The 19,950-nt window shown below is 36.9% G+C and overlaps 2 protein-coding genes across 7 annotated transcripts in view; one reads left to right on the top strand and one right to left on the bottom strand.

Annotated features, from left to right (window-relative positions):
* LOC105227914 (toll-like receptor 2) overlaps positions 1-19,950 on the top strand; it is a 42,559-nt gene that overhangs the window by 14,916 nt on the left and 7,693 nt on the right. Inside the window, exons 1-4 of one of the 6 annotated variants that reach the window (XM_049458160.1) lie at positions 3,894-4,209; positions 7,458-8,816; positions 12,492-12,746; positions 12,857-12,970. In XM_049458160.1, the coding sequence (XP_049314117.1) occupies positions 7,826-8,816; positions 12,492-12,746; positions 12,857-12,970 (1,360 nt within the window). In that variant the 5' untranslated portion in view covers positions 3,894-4,209; positions 7,458-7,825. The other 5 variants (XM_049458157.1, XM_049458159.1, XM_049458158.1 and 2 more) reach the window with 5 other exon arrangements.
* Positions 14,144-18,398, bottom strand: LOC105227913 (phospholipase A1 1). Its single transcript, XM_011207466.3, has 4 exons — positions 16,986-18,398; positions 16,658-16,917; positions 15,753-15,888; positions 14,144-15,658 (listed from the first exon to the last, which is right to left on the bottom strand). The coding sequence occupies exons 1-4, from the start codon at positions 17,413-17,415 to the stop codon at positions 15,015-15,017; spliced, it is 1,470 nt and encodes a 489-aa protein (XP_011205768.2). The 5' UTR covers positions 17,416-18,398; the 3' UTR covers positions 14,144-15,014.

Here is a 19,950-nt window from a genome sequence, read left to right as displayed (position 1 = left end):
ACAATTTGCAAGTCTTACCTACTTTTCGTGATGCATTTAACTAGATAGTGGCACTTAAAAGTATGTCAACTCTGCCGTTAAATGTCAATTGTGCTCATTGCCAAAAATAGAGAGAAATTAGTAGATACATTTTTTTAGTTTAATTTGAAAAAATAGGATTTCATTTGAAGAAAGCTAGTGTACTCTTCCGTCAGTTTGCTTGACAGCTATATGATATAATGGTCGGTTCTGAAAAAGTACGTATGTTCGAAGATTATAGCGATTCTTTTGACAAAAAAATTAATCGTGATCGGTTAGTTTGTATGGCAGCTATACGCTATAGTAGTCAGAACTGATAAATATAGCTGGCTCGCAGCTGACCTATATAAGTAAAGCAGGCATCCGCCTTGCCAGTGTTTAGATGACTATCGCGTTTTCATGTGATATGATTCGGAAGTCACAAGGAGACTTCAGAGGAAAGTGACTGCCAGCTGGCTTTATAAAAAAAAATCAAGCTCTGTGCCTGGCCAATGCCAGATGATATGACATTATTATCTTCCCGAATCACTCGGCCATTTCTGCTGAAATAAAGTTCCCACAAGTAATCTCAAGTTCGTCATATGTAGTACGTACCAACTGATTTATGTGGAACGACTGTGATTATTAAATACTCTATGGCATTGCTATCTGGTTTTTCTGTTGGAATTCCAAAGAACTATTGCCAAATTTATGGTAATAGAATTATCATTAGCACGGGTTTTATAGGCATGTAGAACAGCTCAAATTACCAATAAAAAAATTTCCCCAATCAATTAGAAAGGTTTTATTCTGTAAAGTTGCAAACGAAAATTTGGAAAATTTAAGCCTGTCGAAACCACCTTAAATTTCTGGTGTGTGTATGTTTTTATTATTAAAAAGCCTTTAACTGAATATAGAATTATTTGAAACTTTTTGAAATTCGATAAAAAAAATTAAGCCAATTGAAATCACGCAAACTATTAATAACGCTCCATACATGATAAGTTGTTAACACAACTTTGCAATAAAGGACTTACAACTGAGCGAAAGATAGACAAAGTTGTAAAGCGTAAATATATACATACATATGTACATGCAGACATATACTACATACGAGAATTTATCGCTAATTTTTCATATCATTACAATGCCTTATGACTTCCGTTTTGGCACCACCTCATACTCAAATAAGTCCATGGGTTTATATAAACAATTTCGAATGTGTTCTAATACAGTACTAAACACAATATTTACTTCAGTAGTGCCAGTAGCCACTAGGTTTAAGTCGTGGCATTATCTACGATTAATGAATGTAAATATTCTTATGTTTTCACAATGTTTTTTCATTCACTATTTGCACTAGAACTTACACAGAATACACTGTAAGCGCCACAAGCTTTCAAGACAATTAGAATGCAGTGTGTGTTGTTGAGCTAATAGAACACTATCAAAAAACTTTATAAAGACTGTTGATTTTAGAGCTGTGGTTTTCAAGAAGAAATAAAAAGCATATAATTAATAATGTTATGGTCAAAAATTTGCATTTTTTATAAAAAAAATGGATTGCCATTATGTTTTAAGAACTATTTCGGGCAAGTAACAGTCGCGGATGACTCGAATAAATTCTGGACGGGAGACCGAAGGCCAGGGAGGTTGTATTAAGTTTGTCCCTTTGCCTATCCGTCGGTTCATGCGCGAAGTAGTCGCCTAGTTTTTGAGATATCGGTCTGAAATTGTGCACACGTCCATTTCTCCCCAAGAACCTGCTCATTCGTCGGATATGTTATGGCAAAAACGCACTCAGATCATTGAAAACATGCCTTGTACTGGACGACCTTCAACCTCTTCAACTGATGAAAATATTAGAAAAGGGAAGGATATGTTGTTTGCTTGAAAGTTGTCAGGCAAGTGATAGAGGGGTGGCAACAGAGCTCAACATCTCTCGCGAATCCGTTCGAATGAGTTTGGATATAAAACCCGTTCTTGCTCGATTTTTTGGACATGCTTTATCGTACAAGTTCCGATCCCACATTCATGGAGATAATTATAACTGCCGGTGAGACATGGGTTTATGAATTTGACATGTAAACAAATCAACAGTCATTGGTATCGAGGAGGAAAAATCGAACCGAAACCAAGAAAAAAAAAATACATCAAAGTGATGTTCATTGTTTCTTTTCGATATTCGTGCTTTAGTGCATCATGAATTTGTTCCGGAAAGACAAACGGTCAATACGGAGTTAAATATATCAATAGTTTTTTAATTTGGCCATATTGAGGCGTTTGCGTAAGTACATCCGTCAAAAACGGTCGGAATTCTGAAAGAACAATTCATGGATTTTACACGTTGATAATGCACCATCGCATCGGGACACGATTGTGATCGAATTTAAAGCCAATAAGGCCGTATATGGTAAAATTAAGCGTCTGTCCATATGGGAGCAGCTCATAGGGGATGATTCCTTTCCAATCCCACAAAACACACAGCAACACATTCCTGGCCGTCAATCCCGCCTTGGCCACTGTTTGGGACGATTCATCGGCCTTCGATCACAAGCGTTTTCGCTTGATATTGTCGTATGTGATCCATTTTTCGTCGGCAGTCATCATCCGCTCCAAAAATGGGCCGAGTTCGTTCCGTTTCAGCAGCATATCGCAGGCGTTGACTCGGTCCAGAACGTTTTTTTTGCGTCAAATCATGCGGCAGCCAAACATCAAGCTTTTTTGTGTATCCAGCCTTCTGCAGATGGTTTAAAAAGGTTTGGTGATTAACTCCCATCTTTTGGGCGATGTCACGAGATGGCACATGCCGGTCTAACTCAATGTTTTCCATGTTTTGATCGGTATTCGTCGTCACAGGTCTTCTGCCGGCTGGCTTATCCATGGTGTCGTTTACACCCGCTCTGAATTGTCGAAACCATTCTTCCGCAGTTCGACGTGATAGAGTACCATCCCCCAAAATACCATTAATCTCACGGAACGTTTCTCTAGCGGATTTGCCTTTAACGAAGGAAAACTGTAAAATAGCGCAAATTTCGGCGTTAATGAACTATAACTGTTGAACGCAATAACCAAACTAATCATACGAGTACATAGCGTCGTTTTGTAGATTATGTCAAGACCTTTCACAGATGTATAGTATTGCCAAATACGAGCTCTGTAGCACTTTATACATAGTCACGAAATTCAAAAGACAAAAAGGCCATATTTGACAACCTAAATATAGTTAATTTAGCAGTTCGGGATCAGACAAATGACATTGATAACATTTAACTTGACTTTTCCTACTGGTATTTCGAGCAGTTTATTTACACATGCTACATAAATGCTTGTATCCCTTGCTGACAGCAGGGCATTAAAATATTATAAATTTATTTTTTGCAGACGACAGATATTAGAAGGCGAAAAATATCAATTTTTAAGCGCGCCGTTTAAGTTGATTATACTCGTATGAAGAATAACAAAAAAGAAATAGATAACAATTTGGTTTTTTTTTGTGTTGCTGAAATTTTGCCTAATTAAATTTTCTGTTTTCGATCTTATTAAACGTTTGAGCTAGTTGCAAAATTAATTCATGAAAAGTACTGATAATTATAAAGCACATATAAATATATTTACAATAATGTAGATAACAGTAAAGAAAGAAGATATGTAACAAACACAAAGCAAATCCAGAACCAAACCCTGTCGTTGACATTTTCATTCAGGAATCATGTGGAAATTCATATTATGACGAGGCAGTTGAATTTACTCGTCGTGTACACACGATAATACCCGAACGCTTGTATGGGTGTTGCTTTGAGGCGGCACAAGTGGCGTGCCTTCCAAAGCGATAAAAATTCACGCGCACGTCTGTAAAAAAGATTTATAGATCAGACGTTAGAGTCAGCGGTAAAGTAAGCATGTGCAGGTGCTATGGCCAAAATTGGTGGGACGGACGTAGGGGCGGACAGCGACTGATAGTCAAATATAATAAAAGTTGATAGTGGTGCGCCGCATACCGAGCTGACATGAAAAATGGAAGTAATAATTGCCAAAATTGATAAGCGCGCGCTACTGATACGCCGCTAAATCGGCAACAAATCAGCCAACCCACCTGCACAGCACCTCGCCCATTGACCATTTGCAGAAATTTAACAAATTTGGTAGAATATTTGGTCTAGTGCTTGAGCACCAGCGATTCGAGGCGGACGTATAACTGCGAGTGTACGGGTATGAAAAACGTTAAACGGTATACATATATAAACATATTGACAAAACAAAAAGTGATAAAAAATGGCTACAAGAATTTACAAAATAAGTAAATAAAAACGTTTATTGCGGCTGTTAAAATTGCCATGCAGAAGAGTGAAAAAAGTGAGCGATTTGTAGAAGAAATTATAAATACTCGATAAAAAGTTACAAAGTGATTTCATGAATGAAATAAAAGTGCATATCTAGTTAAAACAAGAAAGTGTATTAACTTCTTCTACACCAAAGCTAAACTACCTTGCAAATGTGCATTTCTTATAGCAACTATGTGTATAACTAAATCTAAAAACATAACCTGCCAACGGCTAGCTTTCGACGGAAAATTTTTTGCTACTTTCTAGCCACGTAGCCACGTATCTTTTATGAAGATCTTCTTGATAGCTCAGTTTGTATAGCAGCTGTATTGTGTAGTAGGCCGATATCGGCGGTTTCGGCGATTAAGAAGTTTTTTGGAGAGAAAATGACGAGTGAAAAATTTCAGATGGATAGCTTGGAAACTGAGATACAATCGCAAATATAGCTATGTAGATATACAGAGGTGGCTGAATCGACTCAACTCGTTACCCTGATCAGTTATATATACTTATATGGTACACTTTATAGAAAAGCCGATGTTTATATTTGGGTGTAACAGAAAGCGCGGCAAGCCCAATGTATCCCATTCTAGGTATTATTATTCTGCTGGAAAAACTTTAAGATACTCTCTGTGTCTAGTTTTTTCGTACGCATGACGGCAGAGACGGTGTCTATACTCGTATATGCAACTTCGGAATCCATACGCAATTTATTAATATGAAACATAGCATGGGAAATATGTCAGCTTATCCATGACGAGATATTCTTTTTCGCTGTTTGGTGCCAATTGGAGATTTCAAGTGTTGCCAAGCCCTCCTCAACCTGGTCTTTCCAACGGAATCGAGATCTTCCTTTTCCTCTGCTTCCACCGGCGGCTGCTGCGTCGAACACTCTCAGAGCTAGAGTGTTTTCATCCATTCGGACGACATGTACTAGCCCGCGTAGCCGCTGTCTCTTAATTGAGTGAACTATATCAAAGTCGTGGTATATCTCGTGCAGCTCATCATACCATCGAATGCGGTATTCGCCGTTGCCAACGCACAAAGGACCATAAATCTTCCGCAAAACCTTTATATCAAAAACTCGTAACTCCGACTCATCAGTTGTTGTTATCGTCCATGCCTTTGCAGCATAAGGCAGGGCGGGTATGATGGGCGACTTGTAAATTTGGTCTTTATTCGCCGAGATTGAGTCCTCTCTCGTCGTCAGTCCTAGTAGCACCTTTGGCACCTGCGTTGGATTTCGAGGCAAACGTTTTTGTTGGTGTTAATGCTGGTTTTGAGATAGACCAAATACCACTACCAAACTCATTTGCTTCGTTTCTTTGTTCAACTTGAAGAAAGCAGAACTAACCTCGCAGTTATTATGGCCAATGATATCGATGTCATCGGCATACGCCAGCAGTTGTACAACATTGTACTTTCACTATTCAGATCTGCAGCTCGAATTATTTTCTCCAGCAGTAGATTGAAGAAGTTGCACAATAGGGAGAGGTCCTTCTCGATCTTGACGGAGCTTTTGGTGTTGCTCAACGTCAGTTTTCACAGCCGTATTAGCTTTGCGGGGATTGTTTTATAGCAAGTTCAGACATAGCGGTACAGAGGCAGTTCTTTTTCGATGAAGAAGTGGTGTGTGTCGATCTTCCTTTCACGGGTCTTTTCCAAGATTTGGTGCATAGTGAAAATCTGGTCTATCTTATATTTTCCAGATCGAAAGCCTCACTGATAAAGTTCAATCAGTTTGTTGACGGTGGGCTTTAGACTTTCACACAATACGCTCGATGGAACCTCATATGCGATGTTGAAGGATCTTATCCCATGGTAGTTGACGCAGATTGTGGGGTTTTCCTTCTTGGGTATTGGGCAGATAAATACCCATCGTCACATGCTTTCATTCGAATATTGGCCTACAAAGAAACTGAGGCATGCTCCGCATCAGTTCTTCGCCGCTGTCTTTGAATAGCTCGGCAAGCAATCCGTCGGCCCCCGCCACTTTGTTGTTTTTACGGGTAATTGCTATTCGAATGAAAAGTCTGCTCCGTCGTCATAGATTGGGGAATCGCGTTAACCATCTCCTGTAGCTAAGCTTGTAAATTTAGTCGTCTTAAACTACGAGGTTTGACAATTAAGTAATGAGACTGATTTTATTGCCGCGCTTGTGGTAAACCTGTGACCTTGAAATTCCCTTTCTCTTTTTCCGGCATCCCTCCCCTCTCCATTGATATATGTACCATCGCTCTAGCTTGTTTAGTTCGCCTGCTGCGTCAAGTTGAGTAGACGTGTGTTTGTAGTGCTCGTCACGAAAATGGAAAAACGAAATCAAGAGCAACGCGTCGCGATAAAATTTTGCGCCAGATTGGGCGAAACAGCTTCGGAAACGTACGCTAAAATTGTAAGAGTGTATGGTGATAGTGCTCTTAGACCCGGAAACCAAACACCAAAGCTCACAATGGTTGTCTCCGCGGACCCCCGAAAAAAGGTCGTATGAGCAAGTCGCAGGTGAAAACGATGATTATTGCCTTTTTTGATAGCCGTGGAATCGTCCACAAAGAATTCGTTCCACCGGGGAAAACTGTGAATCAAGTCTACTATTGCCAAGTACTCGAAAGATTGCGAAAACGAGTCAACAGGGTGCGCCCAGACATCGCTCGTAACTGGATCCTTCATCACGACAACGCGCCGTGCCACACCGCCCTCAGCGTGTCACAGTATTTGGCCTCTAAAGGGATCGACGTGTTGCAATAGCCGCCTTATTCGTCCGACATGTCACCCTGTGACTTTTTTGTTGTTTCCTAAAGCAAAATCGGTAGTCAAAGGAAGCCATTTTGCGTCGATTACGGACATCCAGGCGGCCGTGACGAGGGTACTCGCGGACATCCCAGTCGAAGTGTTTCAGAAATGTTACGAAGCATGGAAAATGCGCTGGAATCGCTGTATAGCTGCCCAAGCGGACTACTTTGAAGGGGATGGCAGAGTTGTAGAAAAATTTTCAAATATACGGTTTTTATGGAATCAGTCTCATTACTTAATTGTCATACCGCGTATAATACATGTGAAAATGTCTAGAAAGTCAAATAAAGGTTTAAAAAATAAAGTTTTGAATAAAATACAATTATTTTTTTACTCCTCACGCAGAGCAAACAATGCAGAACAGAGTACCGAAAGTGAGAAAACTTTATAAGACCGCTTATAATATAACGCATAAACATTAAATAATATTAAATTAGAAAAGCACGACGCAATAGAACGTAAAACTCGGAAAACATATTACAAAAAATCAGTTATCGGTGAAAAATTTATTACAACAATAAATAATCAGTGAAATCAATAAACACAAAAACAACAACACTTAAAAACTAAACAAAAAAAATAAAATTAAACTTTAGTGCATATATTACAAGCGCAACACCCCTGCACAGTCCATATAGATAACCAAAATACACAAATACAAACGCAGCGTGTTGTGGCGGGAGGCGGGTATTGAACTTGATCGGGCGCCAAAAATGAGTTTCGCACTAAAATTGGCGCTTGTACTACTGATAATCCACTTCAAATTGCACGGCCTCAACGCGGCGACCATAATCTATCGCTATAAAACGATTATCAGCGACAACGGCAGCAGCAGCGATAACAACAACACCAACAATGCCAGCAACTTTAGCAAAAACAATTACATGCTGTTTAATGGTAATAACAACACCAATAATGCCATAATTGAAGAAACCATATTGTATGCAACAACAACACCGCCTACAACAACAAATACAACATATGATTGGCAAATGAGTGATAAGTATCTGCTGCTGCCGCACGCCACAAACAGTAGCAACAATGTTACTAAAAATAACAATAACGATAGACTATCGGTGCAACAGTTGAAAGTGTTATGCGAAAATGATGGCAAAAATGGTAGCGACAGCTGCGGCAATGGGCGCGTTGTTCTCAGCGATGATAAAAATTTGAAGCAAGAAATCAGTAACGTTAAAGAGATAAGTAATATTAGCAACAACAACAACAACGAAACGGCTAACGCATCATGGGTTCAGTTTGTTACCGCCGAGGCAGTGGTAGGGGCGCAAGAAGTAACAACAAATAACACCAATTCTCTGCCAATCGCGCAGGTGCAAACTTTGAAGACAAGTAACTATTATCAATACGATCTAATACCAGATGTTGGCAATAACACCACAGAGCGGAAATTGTTCGATGATGAGAATGCAGTGATTCTTGAAAACCACAAATTCCTTTCGGTTACTTCAGCTACTGAAACCACCACTGAGTTACCGTCAACAGATGAACCGTTCGAACCCAATATGTTGCATGGTCTATTTCGCGGTTGGGATGATATTGTGACGGCTCATGATCTTGTAACTTTTCTACGACAATATAGAAGTGAATTGAATAAAACTTGTATAATGGATGGCGTAAAGATTTTATTTCAATGGTGGAGCTTCCAAAATGGTTCACTAAACTTTGCATCACTTCAGGATCAAAGTAAGTAAAGTAAAATATTTTTGTTTACATTTTAATATCTAGTTATATGTATACAATATATAAAAATTCAAATATATGAGAAAACCTTAACTTCAGCTCATCGAAGCTATAATACCCATTTCTTATAACATAAAAAGGTATTAACAATTTCTTATATTGATTTTGATCAATCAGTTATAGGAAAGCTATATGCTATAGTGGTCCTATCAGAACAATTTCTTCGGAGATTGTAGATTCCACATTAAATCAAATTCAATTTCACAAAAATCCGCAAGCAAACATGGTCGCCACGAGCTGTCAAAATAATGTCATCCATCTTAGTAGACGCTATATATACTTAATAGGGTGTCCGATATTTCCTTCTGGCTGTTACAAACTTCGTAGCAAAGAAAATAAATATCGCCATACATCTTCTTAGAATAACTAACCTCAAATCGTTTGGCATCGACGCCAATAGGCCAATGAGCTGGAAAACTTTCACAACTAGGGAAAGGCTAGCCTTGCTGATCACTAGATTTCTTGCGATCGATCTTGGGCCAAATACATATACACTGTTTTCCAATAAGTGTGATATGATTTCTTAAAAAAATACACACTAAGGAATTTCAAATGTTTTTATTTAATATGTTGTACTAACAATACAATTAAGTTTTGAATATAATATCATTAAAATGGCCTGCGCGACATCTTTTGCAGAAACGAATTCGAAAAACATAATTTTCTTCTAAAGCTTGAGGATGTTTTGGTTTATTGCCAAAGACTAATGACTTCAAATAATCCCACAAGAAGTAATCGCATGATATTAAACCACAACTGCTTGGAGGCTATTCAATGTCACAATTTCTTGATATAAACGAATCTCCCTACTTTTCTCGCAATAATTCGGTTGTTCCACGTGCTGCGTGCCACATAGCCCCGTCTTGTTGTAGCCAAATGTTGTCAAGATCAACTTTTTCCACACGCGGTTATAAAAAGTTTGTTATCATCGATCTATACCGTTCTTCACTGACAGTAACGGTGGCACCATCTTCGTTTCGAAAGAAGTATGGATCGATGATTTTACCAGACCAAGAACCACAACAAACTGTCAATGAAGGTCTATGCCAGGGTTGTTCATGAATAATTTGTTGCTTTTCTGCGCAACAGAATCGATAGTTTTGTTTATTTACCACACCTCAGATGAAAGTGAGCCTCTTAGGAGAAGATGATTTTCTTAAAAAACGGTTATTGTTCTCAAGTGTTACTAAGGCAAAATCAGCAAATTCACGACGTTTACGGGTGGTCCAATGATATCAGTTCTTGAGTGAAAACAATTTTATAAACCAAATCCTTTCTCAAAATCAGCCAGGTTATGGAAAATTACTTGGGATCGACAAATTGCAACACTTGTCTGTACATAAAATGGCAAATGGTGAAATTGTAAACTTTACTGGATACAATGAAAAACCATAACAGATCATGACATATTAAAAATAGCCAAAACGACATTTATACAGCTGTAAATCATATCATACCTATTGGAAAACCTTGTATTGGTATATAATCAAAATAATCTATATCTCGTATAGAAGACTTTTAATCTGATAAGATTATCTTCGTTGGAATGCCCCAAGATCAAAATCAAAACAAAATCGCTAAAATATATAAAATCTAACAAAACTACCATAAATATCTTTTGTGAAACATCGTCATCATAAATAACACCATTAGCAATAGATTAACCAGTTTTTACTGGATTTTAGACTTAGAAAAAAATCGAAAAATGTATAATAAAGTATATTTCTAATAAACAGTTCAAATCGGTTGCATGTGAAAACTTCATGCAAATTAATGATAAGCTGTAATGAAATATAACCTTTCAGTTTTCTTCGTTGATTGAATAAAAGGCAGTTCATGAAGTATCCATAAATATTTTTAATACTACCCGAATTTCTAATCAGTTTCATTCGGGGCAAAATGCAAGGAATAACTACTTTCTTTTCCTGAAGAATATATACTCCGATTTTGGGATTCAGAAAGAACCTGAATTAAAAGTTTCTCACAACAGAAACCTATAATATAGATCTGTAAGCCAATTCCGAAAGCGCCATCATCCTAAAATTTTACTAATTAAAAATATATATATTTTTTCTTTTCTTTTGATAACAAAATTAAAGACTTGTATATATTTTGCTTACTTTTTTCAAATATGTTTTATATGTTGATTGGTTCCTTCGCGCTAGATAAAGTTACTTTGTTTGGAAGTAGATACGCTGGTAATAAAACCCAATTTCAGAGTTTATCTTCCATCTGTCGGTGACTAATATACATTGGACAAACCATGGAAATGATTCATTAACACATTAGGAGGTAATTTAAGTTCAATGTCATTGTTTAGAAATTTTTAATTATAGAAATGAAGGGTGTTTCTAGAGAGCTTTAGACTTTTTTTTTTCAAAAAATATAAAGGAGGTTTTTAATTGCATCAGAAATGTCAAACACAGGTGGTTATTTTGACAGCTGGTTTGACAGCCATCCTTTTAAAAATGCAATACCTTCGACGTATATGTACGTAATGACAGGCATGAAAAAATCATAAATCTATAACGATCCCCATTAACATAATTATCTGTCTGCTTTATTTTTGAAGAAAAAGAAATATGGACCAATGTTTCCTTTTGCCAATAGATCCCACCAAACAGTGACTTTTTGAGAATGTAACGACGCCTCAACAATGGCTTGTGGTTGTTAATCCTTCTGTGAACTCTTCCATAAAGTAGATGAACAGAGCTCCAATTGTTTGCGCGCGATGGCGGTTGTATTCATTCGGGTCTTCATCGATACTCTGCTTCACTGCAGCAATAGAGTCTTCGGTGCGCACTGTACGGCGTCTCTGAGGATGCGCAATATCCACAAGGGTAAGCATGTGGCGAAACCGATCCAGGGTTTTTCGACTACTAGATTAACAGTTCAATTGAAAAGTCCCAGCCTCCATAGTAAAACCCATTTTTTGGGCAAAATTTGTTTTTTTTTGTTTTCATAGTTCCCTTCAAGAAGATAAACTGATCATAGTGACCCCGCAATTGTTCGATATCATTTTTGTAGTACGATTTGCCCTTTGCTACAAAATAGGTCTCAGTTTTGGCGATCACCTTCTCATTAGACGAAAATTTCCTTCCAGCGAGCATTATTTTGAAATCTAAGAAGAGGACATGCGTTCTTTTATCTTTAAAAAATACTTAGTTGTCGGAACCGACGATATTCGACCACTATAGGATATAGGTGAACGAACTGATCGATCCAACTCAAGTCCTCGTATAGAAAACTTTTTTATTTGAGATATCTTCATGACATTTAGAATGGATTATAGTTCAAGGCAACACTACAATATTTAAAGAAGCTTTTCAGAAAGCAGATATGAAAACTTCTTTATTTGAGAAGGGTATTCTAGCTTCAGTAAAATCGAAGTAAAGATTTTTTTCATTATTTGAGGATAAAATGTGCCAAATATGGCAGCATTGTCTCACAGACAATATTTCCAACAATGGATGTCATCTCTAGAGTATTTGTTAGCTATTAAGTTTGATTAACCTTCCTTCCGTTGTAAATAAACACCTTCTTATATTTAATAATAAAAAATTAAATAACTTCGATTCCACGCTGATAAATCTTATTTGAATTTTTTATTAATTGTAGAAACCAAACTTTTGTCAAAGAGCTTTATGGGCATGGACTTATCTTATCACGATCTCAACGACGATGATAAGCTCTATAACCAGACTTTGGAAAAGCAATTGAGAATTGGGCGAAATGTTATTGTCTTCTCGGCGTCACATAATAATCTTACACAAATACCATTCCGAACGTTATCCACAATCAATTCTACTTTACAGTTTCTAACATTGAAAGGCAATAATTTCAATTCCTGCACGCAGCCGACTCAAGCCTATGGTGAGTTAAAGAAGAAATAAATGAAATTGAAAAAAACTTTTGACAGAAATTGGCGACTATCAACACAGATACTAATAATAAATATTATTTTAATTTTTTTTTTATTTTAGAAATGTTTGATGCTACTGACCTGAACGCAACTACAGCAATGTTAGCCGGAATTCCACCGTTTACTTATCGTGATTTTATAAAAGGAATCGAGGCGAAGATAAAAAATCAAGATAGTGAGTAATTTTATTTATTTGAAAATGTCAAATGTTTTGTTTGCCAAAGAAATGAGGTTATGTTTTGGTTGAAGTGATTTTAATATATGTAACAGGTGATATATTTCGACGCTTCCTACTTTCTTAAAGAAAAATCACAGAAACTTCAAATTTAATAAGGAAAGATTATTATCACTCGATAGAACAGTCGGTTATCATGGTGCGATAACGGTCGCCTATGACGGTTACGTTCTCACCGGTATTATTTTGGAAGAAATCTCGACTGATGATGATTCCACCGGCCCACAAACCACACCAAACCCTTCTTTTTGCTGGATGAAATGATAGCTCTGAAATATCTTCATGTTACTCTTAGTTCCAAATGTGGCATTTTTGCTTGTTTACATACCTATTGAGCTACAAATGGGCCCCATCTCTGTGCCAAATTTGGCTTGACTACGTCGGATCCTTTTAAAACTTTTCAAGAGCCCATAGAGCGAAGCGGTATCGCTGGAGAAGGTCGACCGACTTCAGTTCTTGCACAAGCTAATCGCGATAAATTTTTACATTTACTATCACATGGTTTGTTTAAGAGTTCGATCCCAACACGGATCTAACTTGTACAGCTCAGAGCACCGGTCTGTTGTGGTTCCTAAAACTCCAATATATACATAGTAATATATCATAAGACCCTTACAAATCGACAAACTGGTTTGAGCCTATCACAAATTCGTACACCGATATGTTTCATCATCAGTAACGCAAAGGTTGAAGAATGGAGGAGAAAGATCTTAGATGTGTCCACCTCACCATTCTCCATACAATTTTGTCAAATTGCGTTCCTTAAGATTTTTAGCCTTTCCAAATGAATGCCTATTGAACAATGTCCAGTAAGAATCCCTACTATGGCGGCAAGATGAATGATGATGCAAAAGGCTTTTCTAAAGGCAAGTAGTTTAGATGATCTCCTGCGTTCTAGTTCAAAAAGATCTTGCAGTTGAGCAGGGACGGGTCGACGACTACGGCTATAAAGCGCGCGAGGTCGATTGTTTTAAAACTAAAGATGCTAACGGAGTTCCAGAACAAAAAAAGTTCAAATAAAAATCAGCCACTGCGACGCAGTAGTTCAAGTTTTCCGGGATACAGCTAGCGGAGAAATTTCGCTTGTGTTTGTCCCTTATCCTCTTATATGTATGCTCAGCTTCTCTTAGCCTTAGAGAGCCTTCCACCAAACGAATATAGTACACCATAGCATATTATTGGCTTGACTACTTTTTTGTAGAGCCAAAAGACTACCTTTTTTGAGAGTGATATAAGGCCATGCCTTCCTTACTCTCTCCTCAATATTTGGCCTCCATGAAAGCTTTTCATTAAAGATTAGCACTAGGTATTTCAATTTATCTATGGATTGAAGGATTAGCACTAGGTATTTCAATTGATTGAAGACGAGAGAGACATGTCTGGGATCTTTTACCTCCTGCTTTTACCTCTACAAATAATCAAGAAGAAAAGAAGCGTCGATGAAAAGCACGGCACAGAACAATATCACTACTACGACAACAACAACAGGCATTACTCTAACCAGGATAAATTTAAGCCCCAAAAACAACAGCAAATAGTGATTCTCATGATAGAACAATAACATTGAAGTTTTGCAGTTTACGTGCCTATCCAAACATGGTTAGATCCTCGAAATAAAAGCTCTTGGATAGATAAAATAGGTTTATCAAAAACTAGTTTCCTTTTATTTCAAAATTAACATAAATCAATCATATACCAAAATTCAGCGAAATCTATTCATAGCGGAAAAACGCTTGCTTATTCGAAAATTATAAACAGATCGCAGACAGCTGTTTAAATAGCCGATTAAATAATCATATACAATAACTTCATACACGATTTGTGTCAATGTCGAGTTTGGCAAGCGAATTTAATGTCTAGATTTTATTTGCTCAGTATATAAAACTTAAATACATAACTATTAACAGTTATACTATATTTAACCAGTACTTTCTTTTACCTTTTTTGGTAAAATCTTCTCCGCCCAATTCGGCATTCATAAAAATTATAACAATCCCACTCCTTTAAATATTTGACTATTAACAACAAAACTACTTAACCAGCTGTTAAAGCCCTTTTCCTTTCTTTTTTCTCTCTTCTTTCTCCTCACTTTCTCACACTTATTACACTTGGCATTCTCCCAGCGTGCGCTGCTCGGCTTCGCATTTTTGCCATAAGGTGATTTGCGATTCACGGGCACATAATAAATACCTCGAGCTTTTTCATTCACCGCATAACCCATGGGTGAGGTGTGGTCGGCTGGGCAATTTAATTTCTTTAAATCATTCCAATCCGCGCACTTCAAGCCAATGAAATTTTTTCCATTCCCCGGATATACACTCTCGGCAAAGTACTCGACGGCACGTATATGCGCGCAGGTTACAGTCAAACAACCTGGTGGCAGCGAATTAGCACCACCAGGATAGAAATCAACATCGCCGAGCGGTTTCTTCTTCGCCAATATACCGATATTTGTGTGGATGACATCCACAAAATCGGCATCGCCCCGTCGTAGGCTATAGAGTGTATCGTTTTTGTAGAAACATGGCTTAGCCGGATCCAAACCGGTAATACGTGGTATTTTCTTTCCAGTTAATTTGGTGAAAGTACGACCAGCTTTACCCATTATATGTGCGCCAAGACTGTGTCCTATTTATAGGAGGAATAAAATATAATAAAATACACATTTCATTTCTAAATATTTGCTATTGAAACACGGCTTTCTTTTAATTATTTTACTCACCGACTAAGTGTATATTTTTTAGCGGTACTACTTTTAACAAATGCCTAAGACCTTTCGCTATATATTCGCCAATTTCCTCAGTATTTAATGCGGCCCATTTATATAATGTGTCTACATAGTATGCGGCATCAACAATCTGAAATGGGAGTAATCATAAAAGAGGATCAATTAAACATTGAAATCAAAGTAAAGATGGTTGGCTTGCGAAGGTTTGCACTTAGATTTAGCGTCTTCAGATAATTTAGGACCCAACATTTTTTTGAAAACTTACGGTAAATACTCGTAGAAGCAAAACTTCTAAAATTATGTAGTATGTTTATAAGCGATTTCTGTCTGTCATCATCACATTACTCTCCCCTTAAAAGCAATTAATGACAGTCGAAACATTTCCGTCCTAAGAAAACGAAAACTATACATGTCACTGCTTGAGATGAGAGTTTCATTTATGGCTTTTCGAAAGACATCCGTACTGAAAAATCTTTATTTCCCGAAAACTATAAACTATCTGCCCTACGAAGTTATAGATTAAGTCAAATTACAACTGTTTAACAGCAGTTCTTGAAAGATATCACTTCACTGGTTTTCGGAAACGGACTTTCAGATCATCAACTGATCTTTGATGGAACTATGGAAATATAAAATGAAAAGTCAGGAAAACAATTTCTTTTATAGAAAAAATAGAAGGCAATAATTAATTTTCTATTTTATTGGCGTGTTGATCATTAGTTGAAATTGGGGGCTTTGTGGCCGTTTTACTTCTGAACAAAGTTCTGTATTTTTTATAGGCGGAAATATAGAGGATATTCTAATGCGATTCTAAAAAAGCCTCCAACAAACAATGATTCACAGAAAAAGTAGTTAATTATATTCATATATATATAATTGCGATTTGCTTGCTCACTCACAATGAAATTCACATCCTTTCGACAAAGAAACGCCTTCGAAAGCAACGCCAACGTGGAAGAATCATTGACTGTATTGGTCCAACCTGTAGCTAAAATGACCACTTTCCTCTTCTTATTAAAGCTCATGTGTTGCCACAGTTGTTCCGCCTTCATAAGTGGTACGCTATAATTCTTACAGCTGGTAATATATTGGAAATGCATTTTGCTTATATCTGGTGTAAATTTGGCTGGTACATGCGTCATGAACAACGTGTTCGAACCTACCGGAAACGATTAAGGTTCATTTCAAAATTTCTTATGGTATTTTGAAATTATACGGCTTACATACATAGCTTATCGATTAGTGTGGAAGCAAGTTGCAGTGGATATGCAGCTAATACATTCTTCTTCACCACAAGTAGATCTGAAATTTTGTTCGATAACGATGAAAACGACGAGAACATCGACCAACTGAGAGCCCGTGAATCGGCCGTGGCATTTTCAGCGTCTGACGACGTAGAGTTCGTTAGAGAGACGTCAGTTTGTGGGTCGTCAGTAGTTTGAGGGGCGAAAGTAGTTTCAGAGGAGATATTAGTTTGAGGGGAGACAGTAGTTTGTGGAGAGACAATAGTTTCCGGGGTGGCAGTAGTTTGTGGACAGACAATAGTTTCCGGGGTGGCAGTTTGCAAGGAGGCAGTAGATTCCGGCTCGTCAGTACTTTCCGTCTGATAAGTGTTCGAAAGGATTACGCAGAAAACGAATATGATTGCGTAACTCATTTTGGAAATAGAGACCACTGATTTAATAATTAATTTTTATAACTCTTTTCGGGCTGCAAATGAAATAAATATAATCAAGTGATGATAAATTTTAATTCTTTAACATAACTAAAATAGTAATAAGTACTAGTTCGGGAGATACAGCCTTGAAAAGTTGCGCGCTATACTATTATGAGCAAAAAATAGTAAGACTTTGTTTATAATTTTAAAATTCTTTACTTAGTCTTCAAAATCTATGTCGTCCCTCTGAAATACAATACACTTGTGCCAACGTTTTGTCCAATCGTCGACACAGCGATTCACTTTTAATGTCTTCAATAGACTCAAAAGAGTTTCCTGGAAGCGGTCCTTTGAGTTTGCTGAATAGCCAGAAGTCACACGAAGCTAAATCAGACGAATACGGTGCTTGCGGCATGATATTGCTTGAAAATTTGGCGAAAAACTCACAAAGAATCAATGCAGTAAGCGACGGTGCATCATCGGCCCATTGTCGGCCCATAATTCTGACCTCTTTTTACGAATAGCTTCGCGCAAACGACGAATAACACTCGAATAGTATTCCTTGTTAACAATTTTGTCGGTCGGAAGGAATTCCGAGTGCCTCACACCTCGATATTTAAAAAAAAAAACTGTCAACATAACCTTGAGTTTTGATCTGCTTTGGCGTAATTTCCTGACTTCGGTTAACCTTGACCACGATATTCGGCCAACTGATCGTCTGTTTCCGGTTCGTAAGCATAGATTCAAGGCTCATCGCCAGTAATAATGCATTTCATGGCATACTGGCAGTCGGAAAGCATTGCTTCACAGACGTTAACGCGACGCTTCTTTTCGAAAAATTTTAGTAGTGTTGGAACCAATCGTGGTTTCACTTTTCTTAATAGTAATAATCTTTCAAAATAGTTTTTATTGATCCTTCCGATATTCTAACGATACCAATAAGATCTCTGATTGTTAATCGTCGATTCCCAAGCAATAATTCCTTAATTCCGTGTTGTTTATGGCCGCACGGGCCGTGCTTTGTCGTCAACGCGTTCTCGATCTTCTTTGTATAATTTGTACCAAGCAAACACACTTTAACACTTACTCGTGTTAAACAATTATCACTAAAAGCCCTATCCAACATTCCGAACGTTTGGTAATTCCGCTCACCAAATTTAATGGAACTTCTGTATTGAATAATTTCACTCAACGTAAAAACCGCCGAATGCACTTTATGCACGTCAGAAGATAGATAGTTAATTATGAGGTATTGCACTGTGTTCTAGGGTCTAATGTGTCCTATGTACTTCAAGAAGACAAGTGTATATTAAACACTAATCATTACTTTGGTGTGAGATTTCTTGATTGAGTTATCACTGACAGTCATATAAACCTACCAAAAATTTTTCGACGAATGGATTTTCGCGCGAAATATACATAAATTAAAAAGTCTTACTATTTTTTGCCCACATTGATTGAACGTTTAATTATTTATTTAAAAATTTATTTTACAATTATATCTATTTATTATTCTTCTAAAGCATTTATTTTTTTTATTAAAAACTATTTTTAATGAATTTTATTATATTTAATTTTATTTGTATATTTTTTAAACAGTATTTATTGTATTTTTAAACTGTTTACTTTTACTTATTTTAAATTATTTTCAACTAATTTTTTTATGCAATTTTTTACTTTTATAAATTTATGTTTTGTTATTTGTTTTTTTTTTTTGCATATTATCACATTTCCTTTATAATTAATTAATTTTCGTACAATTTTCAATTTCTTAATTTTTGCATATTTCTTAAACACTTCTCCAGCTGAACTACTTCCTCTCACTAGTTAATTAACACTGTTACTTTTTCGAACATTCCATTCATTTATTCAACGAAAATTTATTACCAAAAGCAGTTGCTTTTAAACCTTGAAAACGTTTATAAAACAAATTCACACACCTCAAATGAGGAAACTCCTACTTTAGAACCCACTTTTATACAAGTATGTATAGAAACATATGTTTGTGGGTACATAAGGGCGAGTTTGCTTATATAATACACTGTTTATTTAATATTTTTGCTTTAACTTTTGACGCTATATAATTTTCCAACGGAATTTTTTTTTGTGCCAAAAGATATAGTGCAAGGTTTAGGAAAAAGTTTTGGAATAATGAGGTTAGGATTATGATAGTTGGAAAGATTGAAATTTGAAGAATAAACTGCAGCATGTGATCTTTTATGCCGTCTCCTGTTGTTGCAGCACGACATTTAACCAAGTGAGACCAAAGAGGCTTAATAGCGGCAGAAAACATTTCTGAAGTAATTTTGAGGCATGTAACTGAGTTGACAGTCTTTAGTCAGATAAAAATCGAAGTCCATTCCTGTTACTTATACCTGACAGTCGTGGGAAAGGAAAGAAGGCTTAGTAAAGTTTCTCGGTTAATGATTGTAATGTGTTTTCTACGATTATCTGATTGCCTGACTCCTTCATGTTGCGTTTGCGGGGCAATCTAGGAATATATACTTTGGGGTCTCTGCTTTTTGGCCATAGAAG

The sequence above is a fragment of the Bactrocera dorsalis genome, chromosome 5 (assembly GCF_023373825.1).
Source record: "Bactrocera dorsalis isolate Fly_Bdor chromosome 5, ASM2337382v1, whole genome shotgun sequence".
NCBI classification, from domain to species: domain Eukaryota; kingdom Metazoa; phylum Arthropoda; class Insecta; order Diptera; family Tephritidae; genus Bactrocera; species Bactrocera dorsalis.
Note: the sequence above shows the minus strand (reverse complement) of the source record. Positions and strands in the feature narration are given on the sequence as shown.